The sequence below is a fragment of the Otolemur garnettii genome, unplaced genomic scaffold (genome assembly GCF_000181295.1).
Source record: "Otolemur garnettii isolate 467f Iridium unplaced genomic scaffold, OtoGar3 scaffold00256, whole genome shotgun sequence".
Lineage (NCBI taxonomy): Eukaryota > Metazoa > Chordata > Mammalia > Primates > Galagidae > Otolemur > Otolemur garnettii.
Window position 1 is genome coordinate 189017 of NW_003852651.1, and position 19048 is coordinate 208064.

Sequence of the window (19048 nt, forward strand, 5' to 3'; positions counted from 1 at the left end):
CCGGGCTGGGGATTTGAACCCACCACCTTAGGTGTATGTGGCTGGCGCCTTAGCCGGTTGAGCCATAGGCGCCGAGCCTAAACCTCTTATTATATACTAAAATTGTATCAGAATGGATCATAAACCTAAATGTAAAGCATGAAACTTAAACTTTTAGAAAGTAACATATGAGAAACTTTTAATGATCTAGGGTTAGGCAAAGAATTCTTAACAAGGGCTATTTATAGAATAAAATCAATAAATTGGAATTTATCAAATTTTAAAACTTTTGCTCTGTGGAAAACACTAATAATGAAAAGAAAAGCTGCAGACTGGGAGAAAATATTTGCAAATCATCTAACTTAACAAAGGATTTGTATCCTAAATAAATAAAAAACTCTCAAAAAGTAATCATTAGGAAACAACTCAATTAAAAATATCAAAATATTTAGGCCGGGTGCAGTGGTTCATGCCTGCCTGTAATCCTAGCACTCTGGGAGGCTGAGATGGGTGAATTGCTTGAGCTCAGGCATTTGAGACCAGCCTGAGCAAGAGCAAGATCTTGTCTCTAAAAATAGCTTAGCACTGAGGTGGGTTCCTGTAGTCCCAGCTACTGGGGAGGCTGAGGCAAGAAGATCATTTGAGTCCAAGAGTTTGAGGTTGCTGTGAGCTATGGTGCCACAGCACTCTACGGAAGGCAACAAAGTGACACGCTGTCTCAAAAAATATATATATCAAAGGATTTGAATAGGCACTGCACCAAATAACACACACACACACATACACACACACACACACACACACACGACAAATAAATACAAGTAGAAGCATTGTGTAGAAGTCATGTGGTTTATGTGGGATGACCTCACTCCCAGCTCCAGGGAGTCATTTTTTCACCACAATGATTTCACCATATAATCCATAGGCCAGGCAATATATCGCATTCCTGGGCCACAGGAATTGAGTCAGGGATAGTTCAACTGGCACAAACCTCAAGCCTTTTGAAAAATGATTGTGGGAAGTGACTATGTATCTCCATTTGTTGCAGGCAGTCATCTCGTAACCATGATGAAGTATCCTGAAGACAAAAGTTAACACACACAAGAGGGCAGTGCTGAAATCATCAGGACCAAAGCTGATCAAACTGTGCCTAAAATCCACATACCTCTAGACTTTTCAGTTACATGAGCTAATGTCCTATGTTTGACTTGCATTTTCTATTATCTGCAACTGACACATCCTTGTGTCTAACACGCTTATTATCAAAGTCTACATCATTCAAGATTTAACTCCTCTCACCTCCAGGAAATTTTTCATGGCTGCTAATTATTGTTCTCCCATTTCCTCTGAGCTCCTCCAGTCCTAAGAGTCTGAGATAGCCACCTTATCACTTCTCTCTCAGACATAAAAATACACTCTAAACCCCTGTGGCACTCTTGTCTTGTTTTACCTCACTTTCCATCCTTTCCTTGATAATAGCGCTGACCCTAGTACAATATGACACTCAACATTTGTTACACTTGTGACTGTCAGTATTTATCTCTCCCCCCTCCACACGAAGACTCTTAGCTCCTCAGAAGTGACAATCCCTTAACTCCTGGCTGCTTTATTGTTTCATGCTTTGACCCGTAAAGATGTGAGAGGGGTGAGAGGCTGAAGGGCATCCACCCAACCTTTACCAATGTTTGTGCATCCCTCTCTATTTAACTTCTTCAAAGCCTTTGCTAAAGAGGGAGCTACCTAGGTTCCCTCCACCTGGAACATCTAGCTTCAAAATTCCAAATCCTACCCTTTCCAACTCAAGGCCTACTCTAGAAGTGGGAAGGGCTGTGATTTACTGAGAAAGGTCATGTGGGTACTTTCCAGGTTGATAGAAGTATTTAAGAGATGTGTACACATGTCTGCAAATTTGAACAACTTTTTTTTTTTTTTTTTGAGACAGAGTCTCACTATGTTGCCCTTGGTAGAGTGCTGTGGCATCACAGCCAACAGCAACCTCTAACTCTTGGGCTTAAGCGATTCTCTTGCCTCAGCCTCCCAAGTAGCTGGGACTACAGGTGCCCACCACAACACTCAGCTATTTTCTGTTACAGTTGTCATTATTGTTTAGCTTGCCTGGGCTGGGCTCGAATCCACCGGCCTGAGTGTATCTTGCTGGCACCATAAACACTGTGCTATGGATGCCAAGCCTTGAAATGCATTTTAAAAAGATGGGTTGAGGCTTGTATAGATACGCATGCTAAAGTCAAGTGTAGTAAAATGCTAATTGCAGAACCTGGGTGGTTGATATATGGGTGTTCACAGTACAAAATTACTTTGAGTTTCTGAGTATTTGAACATGTTCATTGCCAAATGTTAGGGAAAAAAATAAGGGGTATGGGTTAACATCCCTGGTATTTTCATAGCCACTACCCTTGTTTAGACCTCACTGCATCTTAACTAGAATCTTGCAACCACCTTAACAGTGACCTCCATGCTAGCCCACTTCAGTCTATTCCCACTCAAGGATCACCAAAGAAAACATTCTGAAACATAAATGAAACATGCATGATCCCATCCCTGCCAATCTCTTCTGGTTCATCCCTGACACCTGACACCTTACTGTAGCCTGTACTCCAGCTCAATTCAAGGGTTTGTACTTCCACTCATATATCAGGCTACTTTATGACTTTCTACTTTTGCTTATGCTGGCCCCCTTGCTTGAAATGCTCTAGCCCAACTCATCCTTTTGCCTTCCCTTGCCTGATGAATCAAAAGTCAATCAGGTATTACTTCTTCCCAAAAGCTTTTCCTGCTCCCTAGACTGGGTTGGGACTCATTGTTTCATGATTCTATAGTACCTCATACTTATTTGTAACATAGGACTTATCCTACTACATGGGTTCCCATATTTGCATACTAAACATGGAAGATCAAGCCCTCCAAAAGAGCCTGACCCAAAGAGGCTTTGATAAACTACTATAGAACAATATTGAATTGGTATGGCTGATACCCTGACACCTTCCAACTTTGTGTCACAGACTTATATCTCCTCTGCAAAAGTTTAAAGTATATACCAGCTTTATTGACTCAGCCATCTTCCTATGGACTTAAAACACCATCATCCTCATGAAGCCAACTCAATTTCTTGCCCCAGTTTAAAATAATCTCACCCATTCCTCTGAAGGTTTACTTTCTCTATATTTCTTTTTATGAGATTATAGCCTTTGTTGGGCAAATTTTGACTGGGAAAAATTAAACTACATTCACTGATCACTTGACTGCCAGACACTGAATTAAATTCTTTAAAGACACTAGCTACTAGGAATCCTCCTGACAGCCCTATGAGTTTAGAATTATATTTTAATTTTACAGATGACAAAATTAAGGCAAGGAAATAAGAAACAATTAATTCAAGATCACACAGATGACAGAACTAGACTGAATCATGGGTCATCTTAACTCCCAGGCACATCTCCTTTTCACCACAGCCCATTATCTCCAGATTGGGCCAGGTTTTAGAAAGTCTTGAGATTCAGAGGGTATAATAAGCAGTGGAAAGTCATGGAATGTTCTTAAATAGGAGGGGAAGATTAAAATAGAACTTTGGGGAGATACTCCTGAAAGGTTGTGTATGACAGAATGGAATGGAATGTGGAGGAGGCTATTGGACTCCTGACAAGGAAAATACAAAATAGGTACTATATCTTTCTTATCATATTAATTGGAAAAGGAGATGATCTGATAAAGTAAATATATTTTAAGAGTTAAAAAGCTGAAAAGGGGATAGAAGGGACCATCTTCTGTCTCTTGGGGTATGTGAATGGCTGATCCTATGGTCGCTGTCCTAGAAATGTCCCGGGATCCCCACCTTTTATAGATTGTAGAAGTCTAGGAAAATGTCAGAGTTGACTGTATCTTGCATGAAGGCTTTCCTTAGGCAAGCGGCATTCAATGAGACACTAGATGAGATAGTGCCTTCCCCACATCTGCAGTAACTTCCTCACTGGCCTCTCTGGTTTGTCTCTCCCATTCCTAAACTACTCCAAAGATATCTTTTCTAAAAGCAAGTCAGACCATGCCATTTCCTGCTTAAAATCTTTTAATGGTTCTCTGTCAGTAATGGAATAAAGTTAAGTCTTCTGACAACCATCAGAATTATGTATCCTCCACATCTGGGGTTTTTAAATAAATATCATGCCTAAAAACTAATCACTTACGAACATATGCCTCCTCAAACTACATATTTCCTCTTGGAGATTCTGAATATATCCTTCTTCCAGGTGAAAGTCACAGCTGCAGTTATGCTAAATTGCTTGCCCTTAATTATACACACATTTTTTTCCCTGTCTATTTTTATTCATGCTATTGCCTTAGTTTGGAATACACTTACCACTATTCTCTGCCTAACTGGGTAATTACTTTTCATCTTTCAGCTCAGGAATCACTGGACAAGGTGGCTTTTGCTTCTCTGGGATGGACTGCCTGCTCAATATCCCCTGCTCATCTCTATCAGTACAATTTACCACATGATGCTCTTCTCCTCCATTTAACTTACTAGAGGACATTCAATTTGGTGTGAACAGAATCCTGATGGAGAGGCCTGTGTAAGTTGAGGCAGAGGACATAACATGAGCAAGCAGAAATGTGGATCTGTATTCCATACAAGTTAAGGCTGAGGATTCATTTGGGGGAATCAACAGCATCCAGAAAGTTTAGGAACAACAACTTAAGAGGGCTCCACAGTTGAGATAATTCCATTTGACAAACATAGAAACTGATACCCAGACAAGAAATTTCTACCCAATTACTTGATTAGTCATTGAGAAGAATGGCTCTTAGCAATAACTCCTGTGCACTTTTTCACTGTATAATGGAAAAAGGGAACACTAAAGTCAGGTGTCTTATTTTCCTCCCAATTTGGAGATAAGAGCCCTCTGATCTGCCTGAATGGAAGAGTAAGGTGACCTAGACTTATCCTGTAACCTGAGGCTGGTGACAGTGGTTTGTCCCTTCCCTAAGGAAGATGGAGTGAGAATTGGTGACAAAAAGAACCCAGCTTGGCATTCCTGCAAAGGTTCTTAAATCTCTCCTCTTTCCAGTTTCCTTTTTACAATTCACCTGCCCCAGATATGGACTTTCTCTATCCAAACCCTGCATAATGCTGAGACACAGGTGTGAGAACTGGAGGAAGTCATTTAGTCAGCAGGTGCCCCTAGACAGCCTCACTCCAGATCAGAAGAATCTCTAAGAAGAAATCTTGATTGCCTTAAAAATTTTTTTACAGGTGAATAACAGAGAGTAAGTAGCCCTGAGTCAAACAGAGAGTTAAGGTGGTAGTTAATTTGGAACTGAGGTTTCTAACATCACCTTGGGACCTCTCCTCAGGACACAATTCTCAATGCTGCATCTTACATACAACATCAATAAAAATTTGTTAGGTAATTGAGCCTCAAAGGATTTTCTCATACAATGAAGGGGAAAAAACATGCATTTGGGAGTTAGGCAGATCCTGCTGTGGAAGACCACTAGCAAATTTCCTTAACCATAAAATTGGGCTGATTACCTCACAGGGTTGTGAGGATTAAATAAGATATCCTAAGTAAAAAAAGCTCTAGCCCAATGTCAAGCACCCAAAAGGCACTTAATTATGGTAGCAATTATCAGTGAGAGGAGGTAAAATAGTGACTAGGTTGGTTCTAGAACATACTATATGTGTGATGTAGAAAGGTTACACTGTTTCCTCATCGATAAGATGAGGATGTTGGTGAGGATAAAATGAGTCAACATATATAAAGCACTAACAGTAGTGGCTGGCACAAGGAAATGATAGCAATGTATTAGCTCTGATAATTATATTCTATCCCTTGCACTGGCCCTAAGCACAGTAATTAGGTCCAGATTATACCACAAATGTCTGTAGGAGATGTTATAGAAAGGAAGAAAAATCCCACATTCACAGAGACGACACAAATGTAACCAGTAAAAACAGTCCTTGGAAACTATGAAAGCCTTTCCATTGAATTTGTCAGGCCCCTTTGAGTTGTTGGACCCTTTATTTTCTGCTCACTCTACTTATGATTACCTGCTTCAGATGTGTGAAGTGTATCCCTCCTGAGAGCAGGAAGCCTGTCTCTTTCCCACCTCAGGTATAAGGCTGGGCACCAGAAAGTGCCCATTGACAACTTGCTGAGGAAGAGATGAAGTACAAAAAGAAGACAGCACTCCTAGACCCCACACCACACCACTACCACCACCACAAAAAGAAGAATGCCAAGCAAATCAATTGCCAAGATAAATCACTTTTATCTCTATAGGAAAGGGAAAATCTAAAAAATATATATAAATTACATTAGTAACACAACATAAGAAAAAAAGCAGGGGGAAAAAAACCAACAGAGAAATCTGGATAATGCTACTTTATCCTATTTATAAAAAGGCCCTGCATCAGAAATTCACAATCCTACCCACTTCTAAAAATATATTTAGACATGTACAGAAGCAGTGGGCTTATTTTTAATTGTTTGCTTTTTTGTAAAAATATATTAAAGGTGAATAGAAATCCTCTCTCCCTGCCCCCTATCTGAACCCCCAGTTCCCTGCTGGGGATTGGAGATCAGATGTAACTATCTCACCATGTTCTACACCTTGGTTACTACCACTCCCAACCCCTCCCCAACTTAACTTCACTTAAACCTGAAAAATAAAGAAAACAAAAACATTAGCCTCTTTGGAAAAGCATAACTCTGAGGGTAAACTTGCTTTTCATTGGAAACAACACAACAACAAACAGGAGGTTCAGAGACCCCAACTAAACAAAACAAAAGCCAGTCAAATGGGCAATGGGTTTCAGTCACACAGAAACTTCTATGAAACAGAGGGGAAAGAGGCCTGGAATCAGGGTGACTTGCTAGCAATTAGCTGCCTTTGAAAGATCAAGAGAGACTGTTAATAGGCAAAAGAGCTAGGGACCGAGTCTTGGTTACAGCAGTCAGGCAGTTGCCTGTACAGGGACAGAAGTTTCAACTGTCCTCTTCTGCCTTATGCTGCCTTGAAATCCCCCAAATAAGCAAAGCTGGGAAGAAATAGAGGGAAGAGGAATAGGGAACTCACATGCTAAAGGGGAGGTAGCCAGGCCTTTTGCCTTTGGTGTGACTAGATGAAGAACTGCTTGGCCCCTGGGGTTCCCAAGGTAAAAAAAGCAAATGGGCTAAAAGAAACCCCAATTCCAAGGAAGGAGTAGAGTAGGGCTAAGGAGAAAAGACAAACTGCAGACACAAAGACAACAAAGGAAGCCCCACAAATTCCTTATGACCTGAATGGTAGCTGCTGAATTCCCCAAAAGCACTGTGTAAGCTGGGGTGAGGGTGGAGTGGGTGGTAGAGGGCAAAGAAATACTCCACTTGGGCAATGCCAAATGAGGGAGGGTTGTTTTCCATCAAGTCCAGATTGCCAATGAGGCAAGGTAGGTGAAAGGTGGGGTACTATCTGGACAATGGAGACAATCCACAAAGAAAAGAAAGGGGAAGGTAGGATCAGATGTCCTGCTCCTTCACAGATGGGTGTCTCTTCTTGTCAGCTTGGGCTCATGAGTGACCTGTCTGCACCTGTTGTCTGGAGATGCAAAGGCCCAGGAGTGAAGATAACAGTCTTTAGGTTTTTTTTAGACCAAGACCTCAGTGGAGAAAGAAGCATGGAGGTTCCCAATGGAGGACCCAAGGGTAGGCTGTCCTGCCACACTCTCTACAGAAGGTCCAGGATGTCCTCTGTGGCACAGGGTTGGGACAGGGTTATCTGCTTCAGTGGCAGGTGCTTTCAGGTTTCTGGGAGACGATTTTTCACCTGCTGGAGCCCAGCCACAGTAATGGGCTGTAAGACCTCAAAATCCAGACAAATCGTGGAGCTCACATTAGGACAAGGGACTTATGTGTAGCCAACCAAAAGTAGCCTCCTCCAATCGGCTACAAAATCATGGTCAAAGGCTTGGGTATCTGTCCTTTCTCCACCTTGAAAAGTGACAAAAATCTCCTTTCTTCTAAAGGATAAGTTTAATCAGCCTTTCTAGGCCACCTCTGGAAATGGCCCACAGTGGGGCATTAAGGAGACACTGGGCCCTCCTCATTATTTCCATCAAGTATTTGGCAAGAGAGGGTAAGGACCACAGCTTTCTTCTAAGAACAAGTCTGAAAAGTGGGGCATGTCCACTGGACTGGGGGGAAAGGGGAGAAGGAAAAATGGGCAGAGGTGGAGACAGGGCTGCAATTGCAGCAAGTGGTGAGCCCTGGGCCTCCCATTTCATGGCCATGGGAATATCAAAAGGGCTCACGCTCTCCTCATCCTGCCTTTTAGCTCTGGGGACAGTGGAGACAGGAGTAAAGGATAGACAGGAGTAAAACAGAGGGTTCTAGTCAGCTGGAAACCTCTCCCATTTACCTGCTGCTCAGAGATACAAAGAAGGAAGGCAGGATGCTCTAGCGAAAGTGGGGGAGTAAGTTAGGGAGTTACAGTAGGGGTCCATGGAGTAGTCCATGCCTTTGGTCAGTCCCAAGAAAGCAGGACAATGTGCCTCAGCACCTTGTCTGGGGCAGATAGGATCCAGGAGCACCCCGAGAGTTGACAACAGAGAAGGCAATGGGGGTGAAGTGGTAGGGGATGGGATACAAGAGGCTCACAGAAGTAGTTTGCCATTTCTATGGATTTTCAGGATACGGCCGAGTCTCTGCTTTGCTGTGGCCAGGCCCTTTTTGGGGCGCTTTCCTGTAGAAGGGAAAAGTAAACAAGAGCTATGGCAAGTGCTTCAGCAGCAACTCTGGCACCAACATTCCTCAGGCCTTTCCTCCTACCTCCATTTCTCTGCCCACAAAGCCTCCCCATCCTTGGGCTGTATCCAGTGAGAAGACCTCCTTAACCACTTTCATTCAGTACTACCTTGGCTCTTCTTCCTATGACCACCTGCAGCAGATACAGACTCTCTGGATATATAGTGTTTGTCTGGTTCTTTTCCCCTGATTTCTCTGGTCCCAAACATTTACCTTCCAAAATTCTGAAGGGAAGTGAATGTGCCTCCATGGCATTTTATCCTGCCCACAAGCATTAGACAAGTGCCTGGTTAGTGATTATAGCTGTGTCCTTGAAGTTGCTATTGCCAGGGCCTTATTTCATTTGGAACTCCCATCATCATCTGCCTTCAATGTCATACCAACCTCAGTGCCCTTCAGCTACATACTTTAAGAGGCCTAAGTCTCCTAACTCTCTCTTTCCTCTTTCTCTCTCCCCACGTCAAATCACCTCCCATGTCCTATTTGATCACCTCTATATTTGATCAGTTTACTCCCTCCTTCTCTATTCCTTCTGCCAAAGCACCACCCTCTCTTTATTCTACCTGAACTTATATATGAAACTCCTTCCTATAGTTCTCTCCTCTAGTCCACCCTGCATTCTAGCCACCAGAAGGAGCTTTCTAAACTCAAACCTGATCTTGTCTGTAAATCAGACAATGTCTCTCAATGGCCTGTAAGATCCCAAAGTCTAAGCCCCTTAGTTTGTTCCTCTGCATCTCTCCCTAGTATTTTTATCTACTAGGACACCTAGGATTTGGAGCAGGTGACTCTAAGATCCCTCAGTTCTATAACCATATGGCTACTGTACCTTGTCCTGCCTGATTGCTCTGGGAGCCAAGTGAAGGGCGCCGCTGTGTCAAGAAGACGCCGGGGGCCATGGGTGTAGTGCTGCGGTTTGTCTGGGCCATGCCAAAGGCATTAGGACGAGCAGTATACTCATGGTCAGCAAGACTTCCTGACAGGGCCTCTTGTTTAGGCTCAGGAGGAGGCAGAGGTGAGGAGGAGGTGATAAGTTGTGGTGCAGTGGCCAGAGTTGTGGCTGGTATTGTCATGCTGAAATTGGAGATTTGAGGGCGAGGCTGTTCTACCTCCTTCAGCAAAGACTTCTTCTTGATGTATTTTTTCTTTTGGGCCTTCTGCAGCTCCTAAAACACAAGCCAAGTAGAAGGAGAGATTAACAAGTAGAAAAATGAAGAAAATGTCCCAGAAAAGGAACTAGACAATGGTCAATATGGTTTTGCAACCCACCAAACCCTCCCTACCCCTACCAAGTCTAGCCTGGATGTACACACAACACACAGGCCTTCCAATACCAGAGATAATCTCTTTGGTATCCTCTATCCTTAAGTCATCATTGCCACTTATTAGTGCACTGGCAAGAGAACTGTAAATGAGTTTGACGTCTAGGGTTTTGGCCTAGCATCGCTACTAATGAGGTGGACATGAATACCTCTAATAACAACTAAATTTACAAAAGCAGCTTAGGCATTTTATATAATTTCTCTCATTTAATCCTCATAACAAGCCTGAGAAGGAAAAAACTCTTATTTTATAGATGAGAAAATTAAAGTACAGTGATAATAAGCAGCTTGAACTGAAAGCCTCACAACTGAAAACTAGTTAAGTCTATGATTTAACCAGGCATATCTGAAGACACATATTCTGTAAATTTCTCAAAATAGAACATTTTTGAGTAGAAAGATTATTACCTTTGGAATTAAATACCTAGGTTCAAATCTAGGCTTATGCTTCCTAAATTGGATGACTTTAGTTGGAGTTACTAACCTTTCTGAATCTCATCTGCCTCATGTAAAACAGGTTTAAAAAATCTGCTTTTCAGGGTTGTTGGAAAAGTTAAATAAAATAATGTAAAAATAACACATAGTAGGTACTCAACAAGTGGCAAATTATTATTCTGTCTTCATCTCTTATAATGACTTCTCTTCTTCTTGCTGGTCTTTTTCTTTGAGCAGAGGACATCACAGTCCTTCAGGTCACCAGGTCTCAAAACCTCAATTTTGGATGGGAGTGACAAATAAGGAGTTGTATCACTCCTCCTAATACCTCGAATTTCATCCATCCATTGCACTATTGACCTACTATCCACTGCATAGTGGGTACCTGTATAGTGGGCATCTGGAGCCCTGAGAACCTGGAAAGGTAGTGCTGAGAGCATGTGAATGACTTCACCTTCTGAAATGCTACACAGCCACACAGACCAACTCAGTGATTACATTTCGTTGCCTTCTGTTGGCAACACAGGCCTATTCCTGCCTTCAGAAGAGATTTGACAGGCTGTGGCTACCATAGGAATTTCTGGGGGACAAGAATAATATTATTAGTAATACATGCCAGGCACTCTTCTATAATTACTCATTTAATACTAACACGGACCTGAGAAGAATTATAATCCCATTTTGAGGATGAAAAAACTGCGGCATAGAGATAGTAAGTCATTTTCCCAAGGTTACAGAACCATTAATTGGCCAAGGTGGGATTTAGATTCAACCCATTTGGCTTCAGAATCTCTTCTCTCATCCACATTGCTACTCCACCCATACCAGGAATTCCATTTCTATTCCTTTTCTGTCATCTGACTCTGAAAATTACCTCTTCATATCTAGGATTACTTAGCCTAAGTTTTCCTGTCTTTGTTGCCAATCTCTTTCACAGATAATTTATCCAGAAATTCCCACAGATGAATAAATTGTCTTAAGGCAGGATCACTTTCACCTTGCCAATTCCCTTACTTAACATTGTTTCCCACCGACATTCGAATTCCCTGGCCTGTCATTCATGGTCTTCCATAGTCTGCCTATTTACATTTAGCCAACCCATAATGAGAACCGTAAAAAGCTAACGTGCCTATAGTAATTATTCTTTACCAAGTTTCATTCTAAGAGCTTGTATAAGTATTACTTCATCTAATCTTAAGGCAAAGTCTATAAGGAAACTGAGGCAAAGAGAAACTAAGTAACTTGCTCAAATGATAGAGCTAGGATTCAAACCTAGGTAGGTTGGCCCCAGAATCTATTCTTTTAACCATTATTTATTTTTATACTATCCCCCAGCATGAATCTCCATTCCAGAAAGATCTATTCATTAATTCATTCATTTATTCATTTACTCACTCACCCCAACACTAACTAAACACATATGCTAACCACATATGTGGGGGATATCAACAAATATATTCCCAATCTTTAAGCATTTATAATTTAATAAGGGATATAGAAAAGTATACTTATGACCATAAGTACCATGAGAAAATGCTATAGAAGCACAGAAGGTAGACACTGAAACAAAGTGTCGGTAGGTGATGTGAAGGACTGTTAGGTAAGGCATCTGAGATGGTATGGTTCCACATGGGCAGAAGGAATAACTTGCACAAAGGCACAAAGGCATGAGACAATCTGATAACACTGAGTGAACGATGAGTACTGTAGTTAAGTATGGCTGGTGTAAATAATATGAGGGACTGGCAGGAGGTCAGGGAGATGAGGTGACTAGAGATGAAATCAAGAGGGACTGATTTCCCTCTTGCTGCACCAAGGAGTTTCCTTTACCTGGAATGCTTCCCTGTCTCCTACCAAAAGCTTAGTTTCTAAAGCTCCTCCCCAATTTCAAAACCACTCTTTTGAGGTTGTCCCTGATAAACCCAAACAGAACTGAGCTCCTTACAAGGCACTAAGAGTAGTTTTCACACTTTTATTCATCTGTTTATTTAAAGCCATTTATTTAAAGCTGTTAAATTTAAATCCATTTTTATTACATTACATCTTACATGGCACTGGAATATACATAACAGAGAGAAGTTCTGGTCAAAGAAGGACCACCTGGACTGCTTGGTTTCTGTTGGCTAGCAACAATAGCGTCCATGACATTTCTAAGCAACTCTAGAGCTCCATATAACATAATATAAAAAACAGCATTCTATTAAATTTCATTTAAATAGAATTTAATTACTGAATTATATAAGCATTTAACTATTTAATTTTATTTAAATAGCAAGTAACATAAAATTTGAAGTTAGAGGATATGAGTTTGAATCTTGTCTCCTCCATTTATTGGCTGTATTATCCTGGACTAGTCACTTAAAGAGAGCCTCATTTTCTTCACCTGTAAAATGATGAAAATATCACCTATTGAACAAGGCTACTGGGCAGATTACATGAGACATTGTACATGGAAGCATCTAACATAAAGCAGATGCTCAATAGTGTTCTAAGATATAGAAAGTAGTATGAGGCATTAAGGAGATATTGATAAGGAAAGAACCAAAAGATTCAACTCTAAATACTCCTGGAGTTGCTAACCACATTACACACATTAAAGAACTTTGTAAACTATAGTGCTAGAAGATAAACTTGATTCTAGTGAAGATGACCCTTTAGGACAAAAAATAGTGAGTGAAGTTTTCTTGAAAAGCAAGGGATGAAGATCAAGATAATAGTACAGTATCTGGTAAAGAGGGTAAGAAAAGTCCCTGATAGACTGCATTCCAATACTGTTAAGTGGCTGAAAACCTTCAATATTCTCAGTTGAGTTACCTCCTTAGGGCTTTATCTGAGGGCAAAGGATGAATCTGGCCCTTCTCATCTGAGAGGTTTTTACACACCAAGAAAGGCAAGTAGTATCTAAAAGGGTTTTTCTCTGGCTTCATATTTTTTCTCATCCTAAGTCATGTCAGCTGTGTAATGTGTAGCTTGTCAATGAGTTGGGATGTGAAGGACATAGGAGGGGGCTAAGATACTACCAAAGATAAAGATCAAAAGTTACCTAATCTATGATCAATGATTAGGTAGACAATGATCGCATCTCATCACCCTGAAGATCTGAGTTTTGAGGCTTATCTAAGTTAAAATGCAAATCAGTTGCAGGGCCATTGCCTAGGGTGCCAGCACCTACCTGCTGGGCCAGTTTTGCAGCTGCTGCAGCCAAGCCAGTCTCAATGGAAGCTACCCGGGTCCCCTCACGCACAGGACGGTCCTGCTTTGGTAGAGTTGGGGTCACACGGGCTACAGGAGAAACAGAATGAGAAAGTGTCACTCTCTAAGATATTTATCGGAGTCCCAATCATATCCCCTATCAAGCATCCCAAAGGTGGTCTCATTGGTCTTCTTGATTCTAGCTTTTTATAAAGTCAGATTTTGTTTCTTATCAGGTAAGAAGCTAATTTACAAATGCCCACAGCACATATTAATTACAGGATAAAAACTTAACCTCCTGGAATTGGCATTTAAGGTTGTCCACGTCCTGTTCCCGGCTCATCTACCTCCCAATCTTATTTACATGTCCATATTCTCAGCTTCTCCAAATTGTTTTTTCTTATACCTACAGAACATGTACAACTCATCTTCTCTCTCTGTGCCTTCATTCTCACTAGCCACATGGCCTAGAGTACTCTCTTCCTTTTTGTCTGCCTATTCAAAACCTGCCCATACTTCAAACCTCCCCAAGAAATCAATCTCATAGGCAAAACCTCTAGGACCTCCCTGGTTCCACTGAACTCTTTCCTCTGAACTAATGATAAGTACAAATTACTTGATACATAGTACATACCACCTTGACTTATTCGCTAATGTTGACATGTTATTTTGTTGATCAATCATGCTATAAATTCCTGAAGAAGACCATCCATCTTCTTGCATAACTCTTGCCTTCCCATACTTTAATCAAAAAATACTCATCCCACCTTTCAAAAGTAAGTGTATTTCAGGATAACCAAACAGCCCCAGATGATAAGACATAGATCTTTACAGAAGAATGCTAGCTAATAAATGTAGAAGGAATGACAGAATTAGTAAATCACAAGTGTGCAAGTCCTAATGAAACAATTGATTCTAGGGAACTGGATATTCACACAGCACCAAAGTATTATCTCACAGATTACTTACTAGTATCAAAAATAAAAAGCTTACAACAATGAGATTATATCACTCCCTTTAACTAAGTATTAACTTTAATGTCACTAATAAACATAGCATAATTTCATGCACCTCCTGATGTGATGCAATAGGAAATTCACCACATCAACTGAGAAGTAGTTTTTTGTTAAAAAGTTAAAAATCAAGTAAGCCAGTCATATTACTAGCAGTGTTTAGAAACACAGAGAGGAAAAACAAGTTAAATGACACCTTGAGAAAACAAGCAGATGTTCTACAAATGGCTTAGTGTCTCTCTCTCCCTCTCTCTCTCTCTTTTTTTGTTTTTTTTTTTTTTTTTTTTGAGACAGAGTCTCACATTTGTCACCCTTGGTAGTCTTGGGCGATTCTCTTGCCTCAGCCTCCCAAGTAGCTGGGACTACAAGTGGCTGCCACAACATCCAGCAATTCCTAGAGACAAGGTCTTGCTCTGGCTAAGGCTGGTCTTGAACTTGTGAGCTCAGGCAATCCATCCGCCTGGGCCTCCCAAATGCTGGGATTACAGGCATGAGCCACCATGCCTGGCCTTAAAAAAACAATGTCCCAAGGAGGCAGGCAGATAAATTTAGAAGGTGGGAAATGTTACAGGGCAATTATAACAGTTTCTACAACAAACCAATAGCATAAAACAAAGAGAAGAAATTGAGAGATATAAAAGACATGACAGTCAAATATGAAGTGACCCTATCCTGATCTGAACAAATCCATTTAATACCTTTTTTGGTTGGACAATTTAGGAAATTTGATTAAGGACTTGGAATAAGGTAACATCAAATAATTATTATTAATTTTGTTATGTATGATAACAGAATTGTAGTTACGTGGAAAATGTCTATATTTTGTAGAAATACACACTAAAGTACATGGGAGAAATGACATAATATCTGGGATTTCTTTTAAAGCAAAAAAAATTAAAGAAAAAAGTGACAGATGAAGTAAATATGGAAAAAATCTTGATATCTGTTCATTCTCACTTATGGATATACGAGGATTCACCATACTATCCTTTTTTTTTTTTTTTTCAGTTTTTGGCCAGGGCTGGGTTTAAACCCATCACCTCCAGTATATGGGGCCAGCGCCCGACTCTTTTGAGCCACAGGTGCTGCCCCAATTTCAATCCAATCTTATTTCAATGAAAAAAACTAACATCTATCCTATTTCAATGAAGAAAACTAACATCTTAGAAAAAAGGTGTGCTGGTGGTGCTGACCTAGATTTTAAAACTCCTTGGTTGGTTAGATATTGCTATTACATATAGAAAGGAGAATTTCTGTATAACAAGTATGTGGAGTCTAGAACAGGTATCTCAGGAAGCTAAAGTTCTTTCTTCAAAGGTAACATTTTCTTTGCTTAAAACATGATCCAAAGCAAATCTAGCAAAAATATCTTTGCATAATTTTGGGTCATGGATACTTGGCTATCTTTTATATTCTTATTTTGTATGTGTGGTGGCTTTAAAACATGGCCCCAAATTCTTTGACAGCTTTCCTACTGATACGTGAGGTCTGTGCCCCCTTCTTGAATATAATAGGCTCATATGCTATAAGTGATAGTGTGTGACTTCTAAGGTCAGGAAAGGCAAATTCAGTTTCCACATTGCTTGTTGAAACATTCAAGCCTTGGAGACCTAAGTTGCTATGTAAAAAATTTGTTTGCCTTGACTTCACTAGATCCCATTAGATGGTAAGGAAGCTAGTTATATGGAGAGGCCACATAATGTCACTTTTAGTCTTTGAGAACTTCCAGGGCAGGTACCAGAAACATAAGTGAATGAGACTTCACTCAAATGATTCAAACTTTTGGGAACCAAGTCACCTCCAGGCTTCAGAGTTTTTCCAGTTGAAACTGACATCATAGAGTGGATACAAGTTATCCCCACTGCACCTTTTCCAAATTCCTGCCCAGAGAGTACATGCACATATAGGTGGCTGTTTTAAGCTGAAAAAAAAAAAAAGTCCTTGATCAGACCTAGGAGGTGTGTGTGTGTGATGGGGAACTATAAAAGATACTGTGGGAAAACTATTGTGAAAAATTGGTTATGGACTAGGTATTAGAAGATCTTAGGGAATTATTATTACATTTCCTACATATAAGAAAACATAGTTTAGGTTCGGTACCTGTAGCTCAGCGGCTAGGGCACCAGCCACATACAGTGGAGCTGGCAGGTTCAAATGCAGCCCAGGCCTGCCAAACAACAACGATGACAACTATAACCAAAAAATACTCGGGTGTTGTGGGGGTGCCTGTAGTCCCAGCTACTTGGAAGGCTGAGGTAAGAGAAACACTTAAGCCCAAGAGTTTGAGATTGCTGTGAGCTATGATGCCATAGCACTCTGCCGAGGGTGACATAGTGAGACTCTATCTCAGAAACAAACAAACAAACAAAAAACATAGTTTAGTTACATAGGGGGGTAAGATTCTTAGGAGATACTTCAGTACTATAGGGTAAAATAAATTATGATGGCTCCATATTACTTTGAAGTGCCTCAGCAAAAACTATAAATAGATAAATGAAGCAACTACAGCAAAATGTTAATAATTGTAGAATATAGAGCAGATGTCCTCAAACTGTGGCCCGCCTAGGACATTTATCCAGCCTGCCGGGTGTTTTTGCCACTGCTGCCTGTCCTGCTTAGCAGCCGACTCATCCCGGGGCCTGCAGTCTGGCTCTCCAACAGTCTAAGGGACAGTTAACTGGCCCCCTGTTTAAAAAGTTTGAGGACCCCTGATATAGAGAATTACAGAATATTGAGAATATGGGTGTTCATGCACTATCCTTCTACTTTTATGTATGCTTGAAAATTATCACAGCAAAAATTTTTAAATAATGAACAAGACTAAGAGGTCATAATAACCAAATGCAATGTAATCATTGAATAGATCTTGGTTTGGAAAAGCTAATTATAAAATACATTTTTGGTAAAACTGGGGGAGATTTTAATTATTTGGTATTTAAAACAAAGTACTTGATATTAAAAAAATAAATGTCACTTCATTGTCAATATAATGATAACATGTTTATGGAAGAAAACAACAATTTTAATAGACACATACTGAAATATTCAGGATGACATGTCCTGAGGGTGACATCAGTAAAAATGGAAAAATTAGCACTTCAAAAAATTAATTTCTCAATAAAAATAATAAAAAACTAGGAAATATCATCAAAAGTTTTTCATAAGTCTGGAAATTAACCAAAGGCTTGTGGCAATCTCAGGCTAAGAATAATGAGATTTATGGCATTTTAACTTATGCTAGACACATCCACTTTTCCTCAGCTCAATAGTAGCCTTGAAAAGTAACAGCCCAAATCCCAAGTAATATACTAAACAGAAAGGAGCTGGAACTTTTTTTGTTGTTGTTTGTTTGCAGGTTTTGGCCAGGGCGGAGTTTGAACCCGCCACACCTCCGGTATATGGGGCCGGTGCCCTACTCCTTTGAGCCACAGGCACTGCCCGGAGCTGGAACTTTCTTTCAAAGCCTAATGCTAAAAGCCTCTCTCTTACTCCCTGGCAGGTAACTTATGAAAAATGTTGAAATGCACCTGCTTACGTCATAGCTGCTTAACATGCGGGATAACAGTTTTGGCAAACAATAGCTTAACCCAAATGCTTAAAACAAAGCTAAAGAATGAAATGTTCACTGCGGATTCAAAAAATTCCCACAATTTTTTTGGAATCAAGAAAGGCACGTGCATGTGTAGAGGCTGTAAGACTTAAGGCCCCAAGCACTCACCTGTGCCAAACTCTGAGGCTCCGCAGAAGCAGTAGCTAAGGAAGAGTTATAAATTGTCTGGCTAAGTGTTGAAGACATACCGCAACATGTACACAAAGCTCCTCAGCAAGCCCTAGGAGATTCACTGGTTCCAGGCATTTAAGGAAATCTCTGGGTAATCATTAGATGTCTATTGTAAGTAGAGACATAGTGGCTGACATAAAAGGTATACAGACTTTACAGAATTAGTTCAGAAAAGTCACTTAGCAAATAATAACTACACCAAACGGCAAACAATAAACCTTGAGGAGTGCAGTGGGGAAAATGTGATTTCAGAATTGCTGCAGTATTTAAAATGTCCATTTTTCAACAAAAAAATTATAAGACAAAGAAATAAAGTAGAGCCTCACACAAGAAAAAAGTAATCAGTACAAATTTTCCTTGACATCCTAAGCAAAGTTGGACAAAGACTTTAAATCTGCTATTTTAAATGCTTTCAAAGACTAAAGGAGACCATGCCTAAAGAACTACAGGAAAGTATGAGAATGATGTCTCACCAAATACAAAATACCGATAGAGACAAGTTATAAAACAAATAGACATTTTAGAGTT

The 19048-nt window shown here is 40.4% G+C and overlaps 1 protein-coding gene across 4 annotated transcripts in view; it reads right to left on the reverse strand.

The window, feature by feature from the left end:
* Nucleotides 1–6244: 6244 nt before the first annotated feature.
* The window catches only part of PHF8 (PHD finger protein 8), a 134065-nt gene continuing 121261 nt past the window's right edge, over nt 6245–19048 (reverse strand). For 2 of the 4 annotated variants that reach the window (XM_012813292.2, XM_012813294.2), the window contains 3 exons: nt 13707–13816; nt 9607–9943; nt 6245–8715 (listed from right to left, as the gene is read on the reverse strand). In XM_012813292.2, the coding sequence (XP_012668746.1) occupies nt 8627–8715; nt 9607–9943; nt 13707–13816 (536 nt within the window). In that variant the 3' untranslated portion in view covers nt 6245–8626. The remainder of the gene's footprint in view (nt 8716–9606; nt 9944–13706; nt 13817–19048) is intronic. The other 2 variants (XM_023508544.1, XM_023508543.1) reach the window with 1 other exon arrangement.